A 12969-nucleotide genomic window follows, 5' to 3' on the forward strand; every position below is an offset into this window, starting at 1 on the left:
TGGGGGATGGAGGTATCGAGGAATTGAACGTCTATAGTGAAAAGGTGATGGCTGGGGCCAGGAAACTGGAAACTGTTAAAGTGGTGGAGTGCGTCAGAAGAGTCGCGGATGTATGTGGGAAGAGACTGGACAAGGGGAGAAAAAAGAGTTGAGATAGGAAGAGATAAGTTCCGTGGGGCAAGAATAGGCTGAAACGATCGGTCTACCAGGCCAGTCCTATTTGTAGATCTTGGGAAGGGGGTAGAAGCGGGCTGTGCGGGGTTGGGAAACTATGAGGTTGGCGGCCGTGGAGGGAAGATCTCCAGAGGAGATGAGGTCAGTGCCGGTCTTGGAAACGGTGGGGTTATGGTCCAGGCGGAGGTAGGAGGAGGTGTCGGAGAGTTGGCGTTTAGCCTCCGCTAGGTAGAGGTCGGTTCTCCAAACAACAACAGCACCACCCTTGTCAGCAGGTTTAATGACAATGTTGGGGTTGGATCTGAGAGAATGGAGTGCTGCAAGTTCAGAGGGAGGTGGGTTGAGTGAGTGAGGGGAGCAGAGAAATTGAGACGGCCGATGTCACACCGGCAGTTTGCAATGAACAGATCTAGAAAGGTTAAGAGGCCAGAGGGAGGGGTCCAGGTAGAACGAGAATTCTAAAAATGAGAGAAAGGGTCAGTCGTGCGGGGGGGGGGGGAAGACTCCTGGCCAAAGAAGTGGGCACAGAGACGAAGACGGCGGAAAAAGAGCTCAGCATCATGCCAAGCTCGAAATTCATTGAGGTGGGGGCGTAAGGGGATGAAGCACAGGTCTTTGCTAAGGACTGATCGTTTGGGGTCAGAGAGGGGAAGGTCAGAGGAGATAGTGAAAACACAGCAGGGGTGAGATTGGAAGGAGGGATGGGGTCAGGGGAAAGTGAAGGTGAAGAAGGTTCTGGAGGGGTGTTGGTGTCCAAGAGTTGTTGAAGCTTGCGGTCCTTGACACCTGAAAGGAAAAAAAAAAGTTTTTTGTTAAAGCGCCGGATGAGGCGAAGAATGAAATAGAACTGCGGACCAAGACAGCTTTGAGATAGAGTGAGCCGGTGCTGCTGAAGAGAAAGGTCGAGAGTGGTCATATGGCGGCGCATGGCATTCAGCGTGGATCTCAGGATATGCGAGAGCAGTGGTTCGAGGAACGCTGAATATCTTGGAGATATCTGCAGTCCTGGGTGGATCCAAAACATGAAGGGTGAAATTTCAGTTGGAATCCACGTGGAGTAAGTCGGAGCCGGAGACAAATGCAGAGGAAAGATATGTGGCTGTGAAAGCGAGTTTTGGCAGATACCTGATCAAACACGAGGAGGAAGACAGAAAGCAATGAAGATGAACAAGGTAAAAGAGACAAACGGAAATCCCGTCGGAGAGAAGAGCAGAACTGCTTCAAGGTGGGCATTCCTGGAAGAGAAGTGGCAGTGAATTAAACACTAACACAAAAGCAAAATACTGCAGATGCTGGAAATCTGAAATAAAAACAGAAAATGCTGGAAATACTCAGCAAGTCAGGCAGCATCTGTGGAGAGAGAAAGAGAGTTAACGTTTCAGGTCGATGACCTTTCGTCAGAACTGGAAAAAGCTGGAGATGGAACAGGTTTTTAAGCAAGTGCAGGGGCAGGGAATGGGGGGAGGGGAGGAAAGAACAAAAGGGAAGGTCTGTGATAGGATGGAAGGCAGGAGAGATAAATAATATATTTGGTTATTAGCGTGTCAAAGTTAGGGATAGAACAACAACAACTTGCATTTATATAGTGCCTTTAATGTAGTAAAACGTCGCAAGGCGCTGCACAGAAGTAATAAAATTCAAAAAATTTGACAGGGAACCACATAAGGAGAAATTAGGGCAGCTTGGTCAAAGAGGTAGTTAGAAACAACTATTAACATCACTGTTACTAAACGCGTCCTTATATTTCCAGTGACATGACTAAATTGAGCACCTAGTCCCCGCACCGCTCACCATCATCATGGTTTCGATACAGTTATTAAGGTCGGAGTCAATGCCGAGAAGAAGAAAATGAGCAACTAGCAGTAAATCATAATACGTCTCCCTGCTCGGCGGACCTGTTTTCCTGGGTCAGCAGCTGCCGGGGGACTGGGAACCAGGGACGCGTATCACTTCCGGCGGAAAGAGCACGCGTGTCTTCAGCATGGTGAGCTTTAAATGTTTGAATTCGGTTCAAAGCGTTGGTTTCTGCCTCCCCGAGCATTTCTTAAATGTTTTTACAATAAGACACGTCCACGTGTTCAGTTTGTGTCACTGTTTCATCATAAATCCAACTCCGAACCGAGTGAGACGGCACAAGCCCAGAGGCTGTGCTTATCTTTAAGAGACACATCAATTGGTGACATTTTAATTGGACCTGAGTGAGGCTCTGGAAGGTGTGTGAATGTTTCCTGCCCGGGTTATGAGTCCCGGCACTGCAGATCCACAGTGCAATGGTGCTGAGCTTCTGATATGAGTCCAGAGTGGGAGAGCTCGGAGCGGGTAATCTCAAACTGCGTGGAGTGTGACTTGTCAGCTGTGGCTCAGTGGGTAGCACTCTTGCCTCTGAGTCAGAAGGTTGTGGGTTTAAGTCCCACTCCAGAGGCTTGAACACAAAAATCTAGGCTGACACTCCAATGCAGTACTGAGAGAGTGCTGCACTGTTGGAGGTGACGTCTTTCCCTTGTTCCAGCAAGGTTTCTGCTCTAAATGTGAAAGTGTATGATTAAACTTTGGAGTGCTCTTGTCTTCTGGGCTAGCCCGGCAATATAAAGTTGTTTCCAAGTTACCTCTTGCATTTGGTTCCTTATTCACTGCTGAGAGGCTGCAGCTATACTGCACCTAGTGTTGCCACCTCTGGTTGGTATGCCTGGAGGTTTGATCATGTGATAGTTAAAGCAGCTGGACCCTGACAGTCCTGCAGGGTCACGAGCAGAGTACCTGGACGCCTTGGGATTCCCATTCACCACATTTACAACGGTAGAACAGGTCTGAGGAATTTTGGTCCCAGTAAGTCTCAATTCTTTTTGGTCCTGGATGTGTAAGACTTGGGTAGAATACCTCTGAGCTTGTCTGAGCCCAGGTAATCCTTGAGTAGCATCATGCAGTGTATACTGATTCACTGGATATCTTCTGTGACTGGTGAGCACCACAGAATATTTTAATTTTCCATGATTTAATCAGTCGGATTTGATCTTGTTATTTTCTGTTAGTTTTTTTGTTTAGACATCTCTCTGGGTGGGCCACCCCTTAAATTCTAATGGCGTATCTCCCTCCTGCGCTGCAGCCAGTGACTGCTCTCCCTCCTTCAGTAACTGGAGACCTGGCCACGTTTATAGGACCCATCATCTGCTAGGCCTTACCCCACTGTTGCCAATTCATATGCCTAACCCAAATCTCACAGACTGTTTACTGAGAATTTCAGCTCTGTTCCCTAAGTATTGAAAGCAGGCAGGGAATCATTGTGGCACATCCCACTCCACACTGAACTTCGCTAGAACATAAGAAATAAGAGCAGGAGTAGGCCATATGGCCCCTTGAGCCTGCTCCGCCATTCAATAAGATCATGGTGGATCATCGACCTCAACTCCACTTTCCCACCCGATCTCCATATCCCTTGATTCCCCTAGAGTCCAAAAATCTATCTATCTCAGCCTTGAATATATTCAAAGACTCAGCATTCACCGCCCTCTGGGGCAGAGAATTCCAAAGATTCACAATCCTCTGAGTGAAGAAATTCCTCCTCGTCTTGGTCTTAAGTGGCCGACCCCTTATCCTGAGACTATGCCCCCTAGTTCTAGACACTCCAACCAGGGGAAACAGCCTCTCATCATCTACCCTGTCAGAATCTTGTATGTTTCAATGAGATCACCTCATTCTTCTAAACTCTAGAGAGTATAGGCCTATTCTACACAATCTCTCATCATAGGACAGCCATGTCATCCCAGGAATTAATCTAGTGAACCTTTGTTGCACCGCATCCAAGGCAAGTATATCCTTCCTTAGATGAGGAGACCAAAACTGTGCACAGTACTCCAGGTGTGGTCTCACCAAGGTCCTGTACAATTGTAGCAAGACTTCCTTACTCTTATACTCCAACCCCCTTGCAGTAAAGGCCAACATGCCATTTGCCTTCCTTATTGCTTGCTATACCTGCATGCTAGCTTTCTGTGTTTCTTGCACGAGGACACGCAAATCTCTCTCAACACCAATATTTGAAAGTTTCTCACCATTTAAAAAAATATTCTGCTCTATTCTTTCAACCAAAGTGAATAACCTCACATTTCCCTACATTATACTCCATCTGCCACCTTGCTGCCCATTCACTTAGTCTATCTATACCCCTTTGCAGACTCTGTTCTCACAGCTTACTGTCCCACCTAGCTTTGTACCATCAGCAAACTTGGATACATTACACTCGGTCCCTTCATCTAGGTCATTAATATAGATTGTAAATAGCTGAGGCCCCAACACTGATCCTGGGGCACCCCACTAGTTACAGCCTGCCAACCTGAAAAAGACCCGTTTATCCCTACTCTCCTGTCCGTTAACCAATCCTCTATCCATGCTACTATATCGCCCCCAACCCCATGAGCCCTAATCTTGTGTAATAACCTTTTATGTGGCACCTTATCAAACGCCTTTTGGAAATCCAAACATACTACATCCACTGGTTCCCCTTTACTCTGCCAGTTACATCCTCAAAAAACTCTAATAAATTTGTCAAACACGATTTCCCTTTCATAAAATTATGTTGACTCTGCCTAATCATGTTATGATTTTCTAAGTGCCCTGATACCACATCCTTAACAATGGATTCCAGCATTTTCCCTACGATTGATGTCAGGCTAACTGATCTGTAGTTCTGTGTTTTTTTTCTCTCCTTTCTTGAATAGCGGTGTTACAATTGCAACCATCCAATCCGCTGGGACCATTCTAGAATCTAGGAACTTTTGGAAGATCAAAACCAATGCATTCACTATCTCTTAAGCCATCTCTTTTAGAACCCTAGGATGTAGGCCGTCGGGTCATGGGGATTTGTCCCATTAGTTTCTCTAGTACTTTTTCTCTACTTATATTAATTAAGTTACGTTCCTTACCCTCATTAAACCCTTGGTTCACCACCATTTTTTGTTATGCTTTTTGTGTCTTCTACTGTGAAGACAGATACAAAATATTTGTTTAACATTTCTGCCATTTCCTTATTCCCCATAATAATTTCTCCTGTCTCAGCCTCTAAGGGACCAACGTTTACTTTTGCTGCTCTCTTCCTTTTTACATACTTGTAGAAGCTCTTGCTCGTTGACTCTCATTCTATTTTTTCCCTTTTTATCAATTTTTTGGTCAACCTTTGCTGGTTTCTGAAACTCTCCCAATCCTCAGGCTTACTATTATTCTTTGCAACATTATAAGATTCTTCTTTCAATCTATGCTATCCTTAACTTCTTTAGTTAGCCATGGTTGGATCACTTTTCCTGTGAAGTTTTTGTTTCTTAATGGAATATATTTTTGTTGAGAGTTATGAAATTTTTTTAAATGCTAGCCACTGCTTATCTACCGCCATACCTTTTTAATCTATTTTTCCAATCTACCTTAGCCAACTTGCCCCTCATACCTATGTAATTGGCTTTATTTAAGTTTAAGCCTCTAGTTTCGGACTTAGGCAAGTCACTCTCAAAATTAATGCGAAATTCTCAAAATTAATGTGAAATTCTATCATCATATGATCACTCTGCCCCAGAGGATCCTTTACTATGAGATTGCTAATTAACCCTGTCTCATTACACAATACAAGATCTAAAATGGTTGGTTCCATGACGTATTGTTCTAGGAAACTGTCCCGAATGCATTCCATGAACTCGTCCTCCAGACTACCTTTGCCAATTTGATTTGTCCAGTCTATATGAAGATTAAAGTCCCCCCAAGATTATTGCATTACCTTTGTTGCAAGCTATGACTATTTCTTGATTAATATTCTGTCCAACGGCATAGCTACTGTTGGGAGGCCTATATACTACTCCTACCAGTGTTTTCTGCCCCTTGTTATTCCTTATCTCCACCCATACTGATTCTACTTCCTGATCTTCCGAGCCGAGATCCTTTCTCACTACTGTCCTTATGTCATCTTTTATTATCAGGGCTACTCTTCCTCCTTTTCCATTCTGCCTGTCTTTTCGAAATGTCAAGTACCCTGGAACATTTAGTTCCCAACTTTAGCCACCTTGCAACCATGTCTCTGTAATGGCTATTAGATCAAACCCATTTATCTCTATTTGTGGCACTAGTTCATCTATCTTTTAATGAATGCTTCGTGCATTCAGATAAAGAGCCTTTAATTTAATTTTTTTACCATTATTCCCTGCTTTGACCTTATTCTCTGCTGCACTGCTACCGTTAAACTCTCTGTCCCTTCCTGTCGCACTCTGCTTATTTTTACCCATTTTGCTACACTGCTATATTGCCTTGACCTTTCTCTTTAGATTTTTTAATTTCCCCTCACCTGACTGCTTTCCCCCCCCCCCCCTTTTCAGTTTAAAGCTCTATCTACAGCCCAAGTTATTCGCTTCGCCAGGACGCTGGTCTCAGCCCGGTTAAAGTGGAGCCCGTCCCGACGGAACAGCTCCCTCTTTCCCCAGTACTGGTGCCAGTGCCCCATGAATTGAAACCCCTTTTTCCCACACCACTCTTTGAGCCACGCATTTAACTCTCTGATCTACTTGACCCTATGCCAATTTGCACGTGGCTCAGGTAGTAATCATTACCCTTGTGGTTCTGCTTATTAATTTAGACCCTAGCTCCTCAAACATCCTCAGCAGAACCTCATTCTTACTTCTACCTAGGTCATTGGTTCCTACATGGACCACGACATCTGGATCCTCCCACTCCAAATTCTTCTCCAGCCGCGAGGAGATATCCTTAACCCTGGCACCGGGCAGGCAACACAGCCTATGGGACTCTCTTTCTTGGCTGCAGAGAAGAGTATCTATCCCCCTGACTATACTGTCACTACTACTACCACATTCCTTCCTTCTCCAGAGTTTAGGGAGCTAGGAAAGAGGTTAAAAAGCAGGACTACAAAGGTAGTAATCTCCGGATTACTACCAGTGTCACGTGCTAGTGAGTTCAGAAATAGGAAGATAGAACAGATGAATGGGTGGCTGGAGAGATGGTGTAGGAGGGAGGGCTTTAGACTCCTGAGGAATTGGAACCATTTCTGGGGGAGGAGGGACCTCTACAAACCAGACGGGTTGCACCTCAACGGGAATGGGACCAATATCCTCGCGGGAGGGTTTGCTAGTGCTGTTGGGGAGGGTTTACTAGCTTGGCAGGGGGATGGGAACCTAAGTATAGAGTCAATAGGGAGGGAAGAAAAACTGGAATTGGAAAACAAAAACGTAGAAAGTAAATTGGAAGGACAGAGGAATCAAGGGCTAGATAGTAGTCAACAAGGATGTTTGCCTGTACTAAATGGTATATACTTCAATTCAAGGAGTATAGCGAACAAGGCAGTTGAGCTGAGTGAATAACAACAGAAAATGCTGGAAAAACTCAGCAGGCTAGGCAACATCTGTGGAGAGAGAAATAGATTCAACGTTTCGGGTTGAAACCCTTCTACAGAACTGAGAGAAAAGGCAGGAAATGAAACAAAAGGCAGTTTGGGGGTGGGGAAATGAGGGCGGGGATGAAAGAAGAGACATTAAGAGATATTCAAGGTGAGACGAGATAGCAATAGGATAGGTAAAGAAACAAACAATGGCTCCAAATGAAGTGTGAAATGTGCTGGCAGAGTGAAAGACAGCTGCCATGTGGGAGAGAGAGGAAAAAAAGGAAGTCACAAACCAAAAGTGTGGATAAAAAATATAATGGGGGCCGAGGTTATGATCTGAAGTTGTTGAACTCGATATTGAGTCCGGAAGGCTGTAAAGTGCCTAATCGGAAGATGAGGTGCTGTTCCTCGAGCTGGTGGGGTGAAAGGTGAGGACAAGGGTCGGTGACGCAAGAGAGCCCGGTGGCATAGTGGTTAGCACTGTTGCCTCACAGCGCCAGGGACCCGGGTTCGAATCCGGCCTCGGGTGACTGTCTGTGTGGAGTTTGCACATTCTCCCTGTGTTTGCGTGGGTTTTCTCCGGGTGCTCCGGTTTCCTCCCACAGTCCAAAAATGTGCAGGTTAGGTTGATTGGCTATGATAAATTGACCCTTAGTGTTAGGGGGATTAAAATATGTGGGGTTACGGGGATAGGGTGGGATATGTGTTGGTGTAGGGGTTACGGGGATCGGGTGGGATATGTGTCGGTGCAGGCTCGATGGGCCGAAATGGCCTCTATCTGCACTGTGGGGTTTCTGTGATTCTGTGAAGGGGAACCCTATCGTGGTTCCGGGAGGGAGGGGCAGGGGTGAGGGCAGAAGTGCAGGAGATAGAACGGACCCGGTCGAGGGCCGTGTCAACCACGGTAGAGGGGAATCCTCGGTTGAGAAAAAAGGAAGACGTCGGAAGCACTGGTGTGGAAGGTGGCATTGTCGGAGCAGATGCAGCGGAGATGGAGAAACTGGGAGAATGGAATAGAGTCCTTACAGGAGGCGGGGTGGGAGGAAGTGTAGTCCAGGTAGCTGTGGGAGTCAGTGGGCTTGTAGTGAATGTTGCTCAATAACCTATCCCCAGAGATGGAGACGGAGAAGTCGAGGAAGGGAAGAGTCGGATGAGCTGAGGGCACAGGTAGACACTTGGGACTATGATATTATAGCTGTTACAGAGACGTGGCTGAAAGAGGGGCAGGTATGGCAGCTCAACATTCCCGGTTACAGGATTTTCAGACGGGATAGAGAGGGAGGTAAAAAGGGAAGGGGGGGGGTTGTGATATTGATTAAAGAAACTATTACAGCTGTGAGGAGGGTTGATCTGTTGGAGGGATCATCAAACGAGGCCATATGGATCGAGTTGAAAAACAAAAAAGGGGCGATCACACTGCTGGGAGTGTACTACAGACCCCCAAACAGTGAGAGGGAGATAGAAGAACAAATATGTAGACACATTTCTGAGAAGTGCAAAAACTATAGGGCAGTAATAGTAGGGGATTTTAACTACCCCAATATTTAACTGGGATAAAATTAGTGTGAAGGGTATAGAAGGTGCGGAATTCCCAAAATGCATCCAGGAGAACTTTTTTAGCCAGTATGTAGCAAGCCCAACAAGGGAGGGGGCGGTTCTGGACTTAGTCTTAGGGAATGAAGCTCGGCAGGTAGAAGGCGTATCAGTGGGGGAGCATTTTGGTGCTAGTGACCATAATTCTGTTAGATTTAAGGTAGTTATGGAAAAGGACAAGGATAGACCAGGAATAAAAATTCTAAATTGGGGAAAAGCAAATTTTGCTAAGCTCAGAGGGGATTTAGCCATAGTGGACTGGAAACAGCTACTTGAAGGTAAATCAGTGCCAGAAAGTGGGGGGCATTAAAGGAGGAGATCCGGAGGGTTCAGACCAAACATCTGCCCTTAAAGAAAAAAGGTGGGACTAACAAATCTAGAACCCCCTGGATGTCTAGAGACATACAGGGTAGGATAAAGAAAAAAAGGGAGGTATATGACAGATACCGAGGGCTAAATACTCCAGAATCTTTAGAGGAGTACAGAAAGTGCAGGGGTGCAATTAAAAATGATATTAGGAAAGCAAAGAGAGAGCATGAAAAATTCTTGGCAAGTAAAATCAAGGAAAACCCAAAGATGTTTTATAAATATATTAAGAGTAAGAGGATAACTAAAGAAAGGGTAGGGCCTATTAGAGATCATGAGGGTAATCTGTGTGTGGAGGCGGGAGACTTCGGTAGGGTTCTTAATGAATACTTTGCGTCTGTTTTCACAAAGGAGAGGGGCGAAGCAGACATTGCTATCGGGGGGGAGGAGTGTGAAATATTAGATGAAATAAACATAGTGAGAGAGGAAGTATTAAGGGGTTTAGCATCTTTAAAAGTGGATAAATCCCCAGGCCTGGATGAAATGTATCCCAGGCTGTTAAGCGAAGCAAAAGAGGAAATAGCAGAGGCCCTGACCATCATTTTCAATCCTCTCTGGCTTCAGGTGTGGTGCCGGAGGACTGCTGACGTGGTACCCTTGTTTAAAAAGGGAGAAAAGGATAGACCGAGTAATTACGGGCCAGTCAGCCTAACCTCGGTGGTGGGAAAATTATTGGAAAGAATTCTGAAGGACAGGATAAATCTTCATTTAGAAAGACACTGATTAATCAAGGATAGTCAGCACAAATTTGTTAAGGGAAGGTCGTGTCTGACAAACTTGATTGAATTTTTTGAGGAGGTAACAAGGAGGGTAGTGCGTTTGATGTAGTGTATATGGACTTTAGCAAGGCTTTTGATAAGGTTCCACATGGCAGACTGGTCACGAAATTAAAAGCCCATGGGATCCAGGGCAAAGTGTCAAGTTGGATTCAAAACTGGCTCGGAGACAGGAAGCAGAGGGTAATGGTTGATGGGTGTTTTTGTGGCTGGAAGGCTGTTTCCAGTGGGGTTCTGCAGGACTCAGTACTAGGTCCCTTGCTTTTTGTGGTATATATCAACGATCTTGACTTGAATATAGGGGGGTATGATTAAGAAGTTTGCAGATGATACTAAAATTGGCTGTGTGGTTGATACTGAAGAAGGAATCTGTAGACTGCAGGAAGATATCAATAAATTGGTCGGGTGGGCAGAACAGTGGCAAATGGAATTCAATCCGGAGAAGTGTGAGTTAATGCATTTGGGGAGGGCTCACAAAGAACGGGAATACACATTTCATGGTAGGACGCTGAGTAGTGTAGAGGAACAAAGGGACCTTGGAGTGCATGTCCACAGATCCCTGAAGGTAGCAGGCCAAGTAGATAAGGTGGTTAAGAAGGTATACGGAATGCTTGCCTTTATTAGCTGTGGCATAGAATACAAGAGCTTCAACTGTATAAAACACTAGTTAGGCCTCAGCTAGAGTACTGTGTGCAGTTCTGGTCATTACATTACAGGAAAGATGTGGTGGCACTAGAGAGGGTACAGAGGAGATTTACAAGGATGTTGCTGGGAGTAGAGAATCTTGGCTATGAGGAAAGACTGGATAGGCTGGATCTGTTTTCCTTGGAACAGAGGAGGCTGAGGGGAGACCTTATTGAGGTGTATAAAATTATGAGGGGCATAGATAAAGTGGATAGAAAGGACCTACAGGAAACTCTCTTTTATCCGGCACCAACGGGACCAGTGTGGTGCCGGTTTATCAAAAAGTCCGGATTACAGAGAGGTATAGTAAAAGGTATGAGAGCTCCGTACGCAGCAACAAATCCAGGCTTCCCTGTTGCTTAGCAACAGGTGCAGGAACCCGACCACAAGATCCAAGCGTCCCTGTTGCTTAGCAACAGGTGCAGGAACCCGACCACAAGATCCAAGCGTCCTTGTTGCTTAGCAATAGGTGCAGGAACCCGGCCACAGGATCCAGGAACGGCCACTAATGAATTGAAACTTGCCTGAACCTACTCCTGAATTTTGCCGGTTAACAGAGAGTTTCCTGTATTTCCCTTAGCAGAGGGGTCAAAAACCAGGGGGCACAGATTTAAAGTAATTGGGGGAAGGTTTAGAGGGGATTTGAGGGGAAATTTCTTCACCCAGAGGGTTGTGGGGGTCTGGAACTCACTGCCTGAAAGGGTGGTAGAGGCAGGAACCCTAACCACATTTAAAAAGTACTTGGATGTGCACTTGAGATGCTCTAACCTGCAGGGCTACGGACCAAGAGCTTGGAAGTGGGATTAGGCTGGATAGCTCTATGTTGGCCGGCGCGGACACGATGGGCCGAAATGGCCTCTTTCCGTGCTGTAACTTTCTATGATTCTACTTACTGCAGATGTGGTTGCTCAGGATCGCGATGTAATATGGTGATGGGGTCGGGTGCGAAGTTCCGTGAACATAAAGTAATTTTCTCCTGTGTTGCTAACGGCAGCGCTTGGGAAAGCAAACCTCAAATTCCGGGAGACTCCTGGAGAATCCGGGAGGTTTGGCAACCCTAATTGTACTGTGTGTGTCAGTGTGATATGAAAATGTCATATTAATGCAAGATGTGCAGAGTAACTGCTCCACAAAATATTAATTGCAATATTATGGGACAGACACGATGGACCGAAAGGCGGCCTCCTGTGCTGTAGATTTCTATGATTATCCAACCAGCTTGCTAATTTATGTACCCTGAATGATTGATGGGTACTTACCTCTCGTTAATCTGATGGAACATGGATGAGAAGTAATTGTTACCAATTGCTGATGGAAAATAGCTATATCTACGTTCATCAGCCAAATATTGCATTAGGTAAAAAATTGGAATTTTATTAGCATTTTGCTAAACTACTTAGTAGCAGGACCAATAACCTGTATGTATTCGGTCTTTAGCTAATCTTGCTGCTATTTTTGTTGCTTCCAACTAAACAAATTGATTGCATTTTGCATTTGGTGGTACTGTATTTGTTCTTGCATTGTTTGTCACGGTAGATGTTGCTAGCCAGCATGCACAGTATCGTTGATATATTGTCCATACTACTGTAATAATAAGAGCGCTCTATTCTGTGAATGACGCACTGTAAAGCAATACTGCAAAATCAATAATCGTCAAGGTATTGTGAGTGCTTTCTTAAGAGTAGAGAAGGTCTAAATTGGTGATAAGCCACTTAGCAGACAGTACACTCATGGGCTGAGGGCCCTAAACCAAATGTGAAGTTCTTAAGCAAGACAAAATGTCAGTGCCTGTTTTTAAAAATTGTTTTTTTTAATAGCCTAAAGCATCAAAAGCTAAGAAAGGGCCGGAGCACAAGATTATCCATCCATATAGCAGAAAGGCTGCTCAGATGGTACGGGAGGCACATAAACAGGAAAAGAAGGACAAGTATGTGATTGTGTGCTGTTTGAAGAAGTCATTAAGACATTGCTATGTGAAACACCAGCATGCATTTCTTCTATTGAGTGTTGTTC

At 45.1% G+C, this 12969-nt stretch overlaps 1 protein-coding gene across 1 annotated transcript in view; it reads left to right on the plus strand.

The window, feature by feature from the left end:
• Positions 1-2053: 2053 nt before the first annotated feature.
• tma16 (translation machinery associated 16 homolog) overlaps positions 2054-12969 on the plus strand; it is a 65499-nt gene continuing 54583 nt past the window's right edge. Inside the window, exons 1-2 of the mRNA XM_086010939.1 lie at positions 2054-2158; positions 12774-12883. Of these exons, the coding sequence (XP_085867065.1) occupies positions 2156-2158; positions 12774-12883 (113 nt within the window). The 5' untranslated portion in view covers positions 2054-2155. The remainder of the gene's footprint in view (positions 2159-12773; positions 12884-12969) is intronic.

Source organism: Somniosus microcephalus, chromosome 2 (assembly GCF_052327205.1).
Source record: "Somniosus microcephalus isolate GS21.2 chromosome 2, FLI_Smic_1.0, whole genome shotgun sequence".
Classification (NCBI taxonomy): domain Eukaryota; kingdom Metazoa; phylum Chordata; class Chondrichthyes; order Squaliformes; family Somniosidae; genus Somniosus; species Somniosus microcephalus.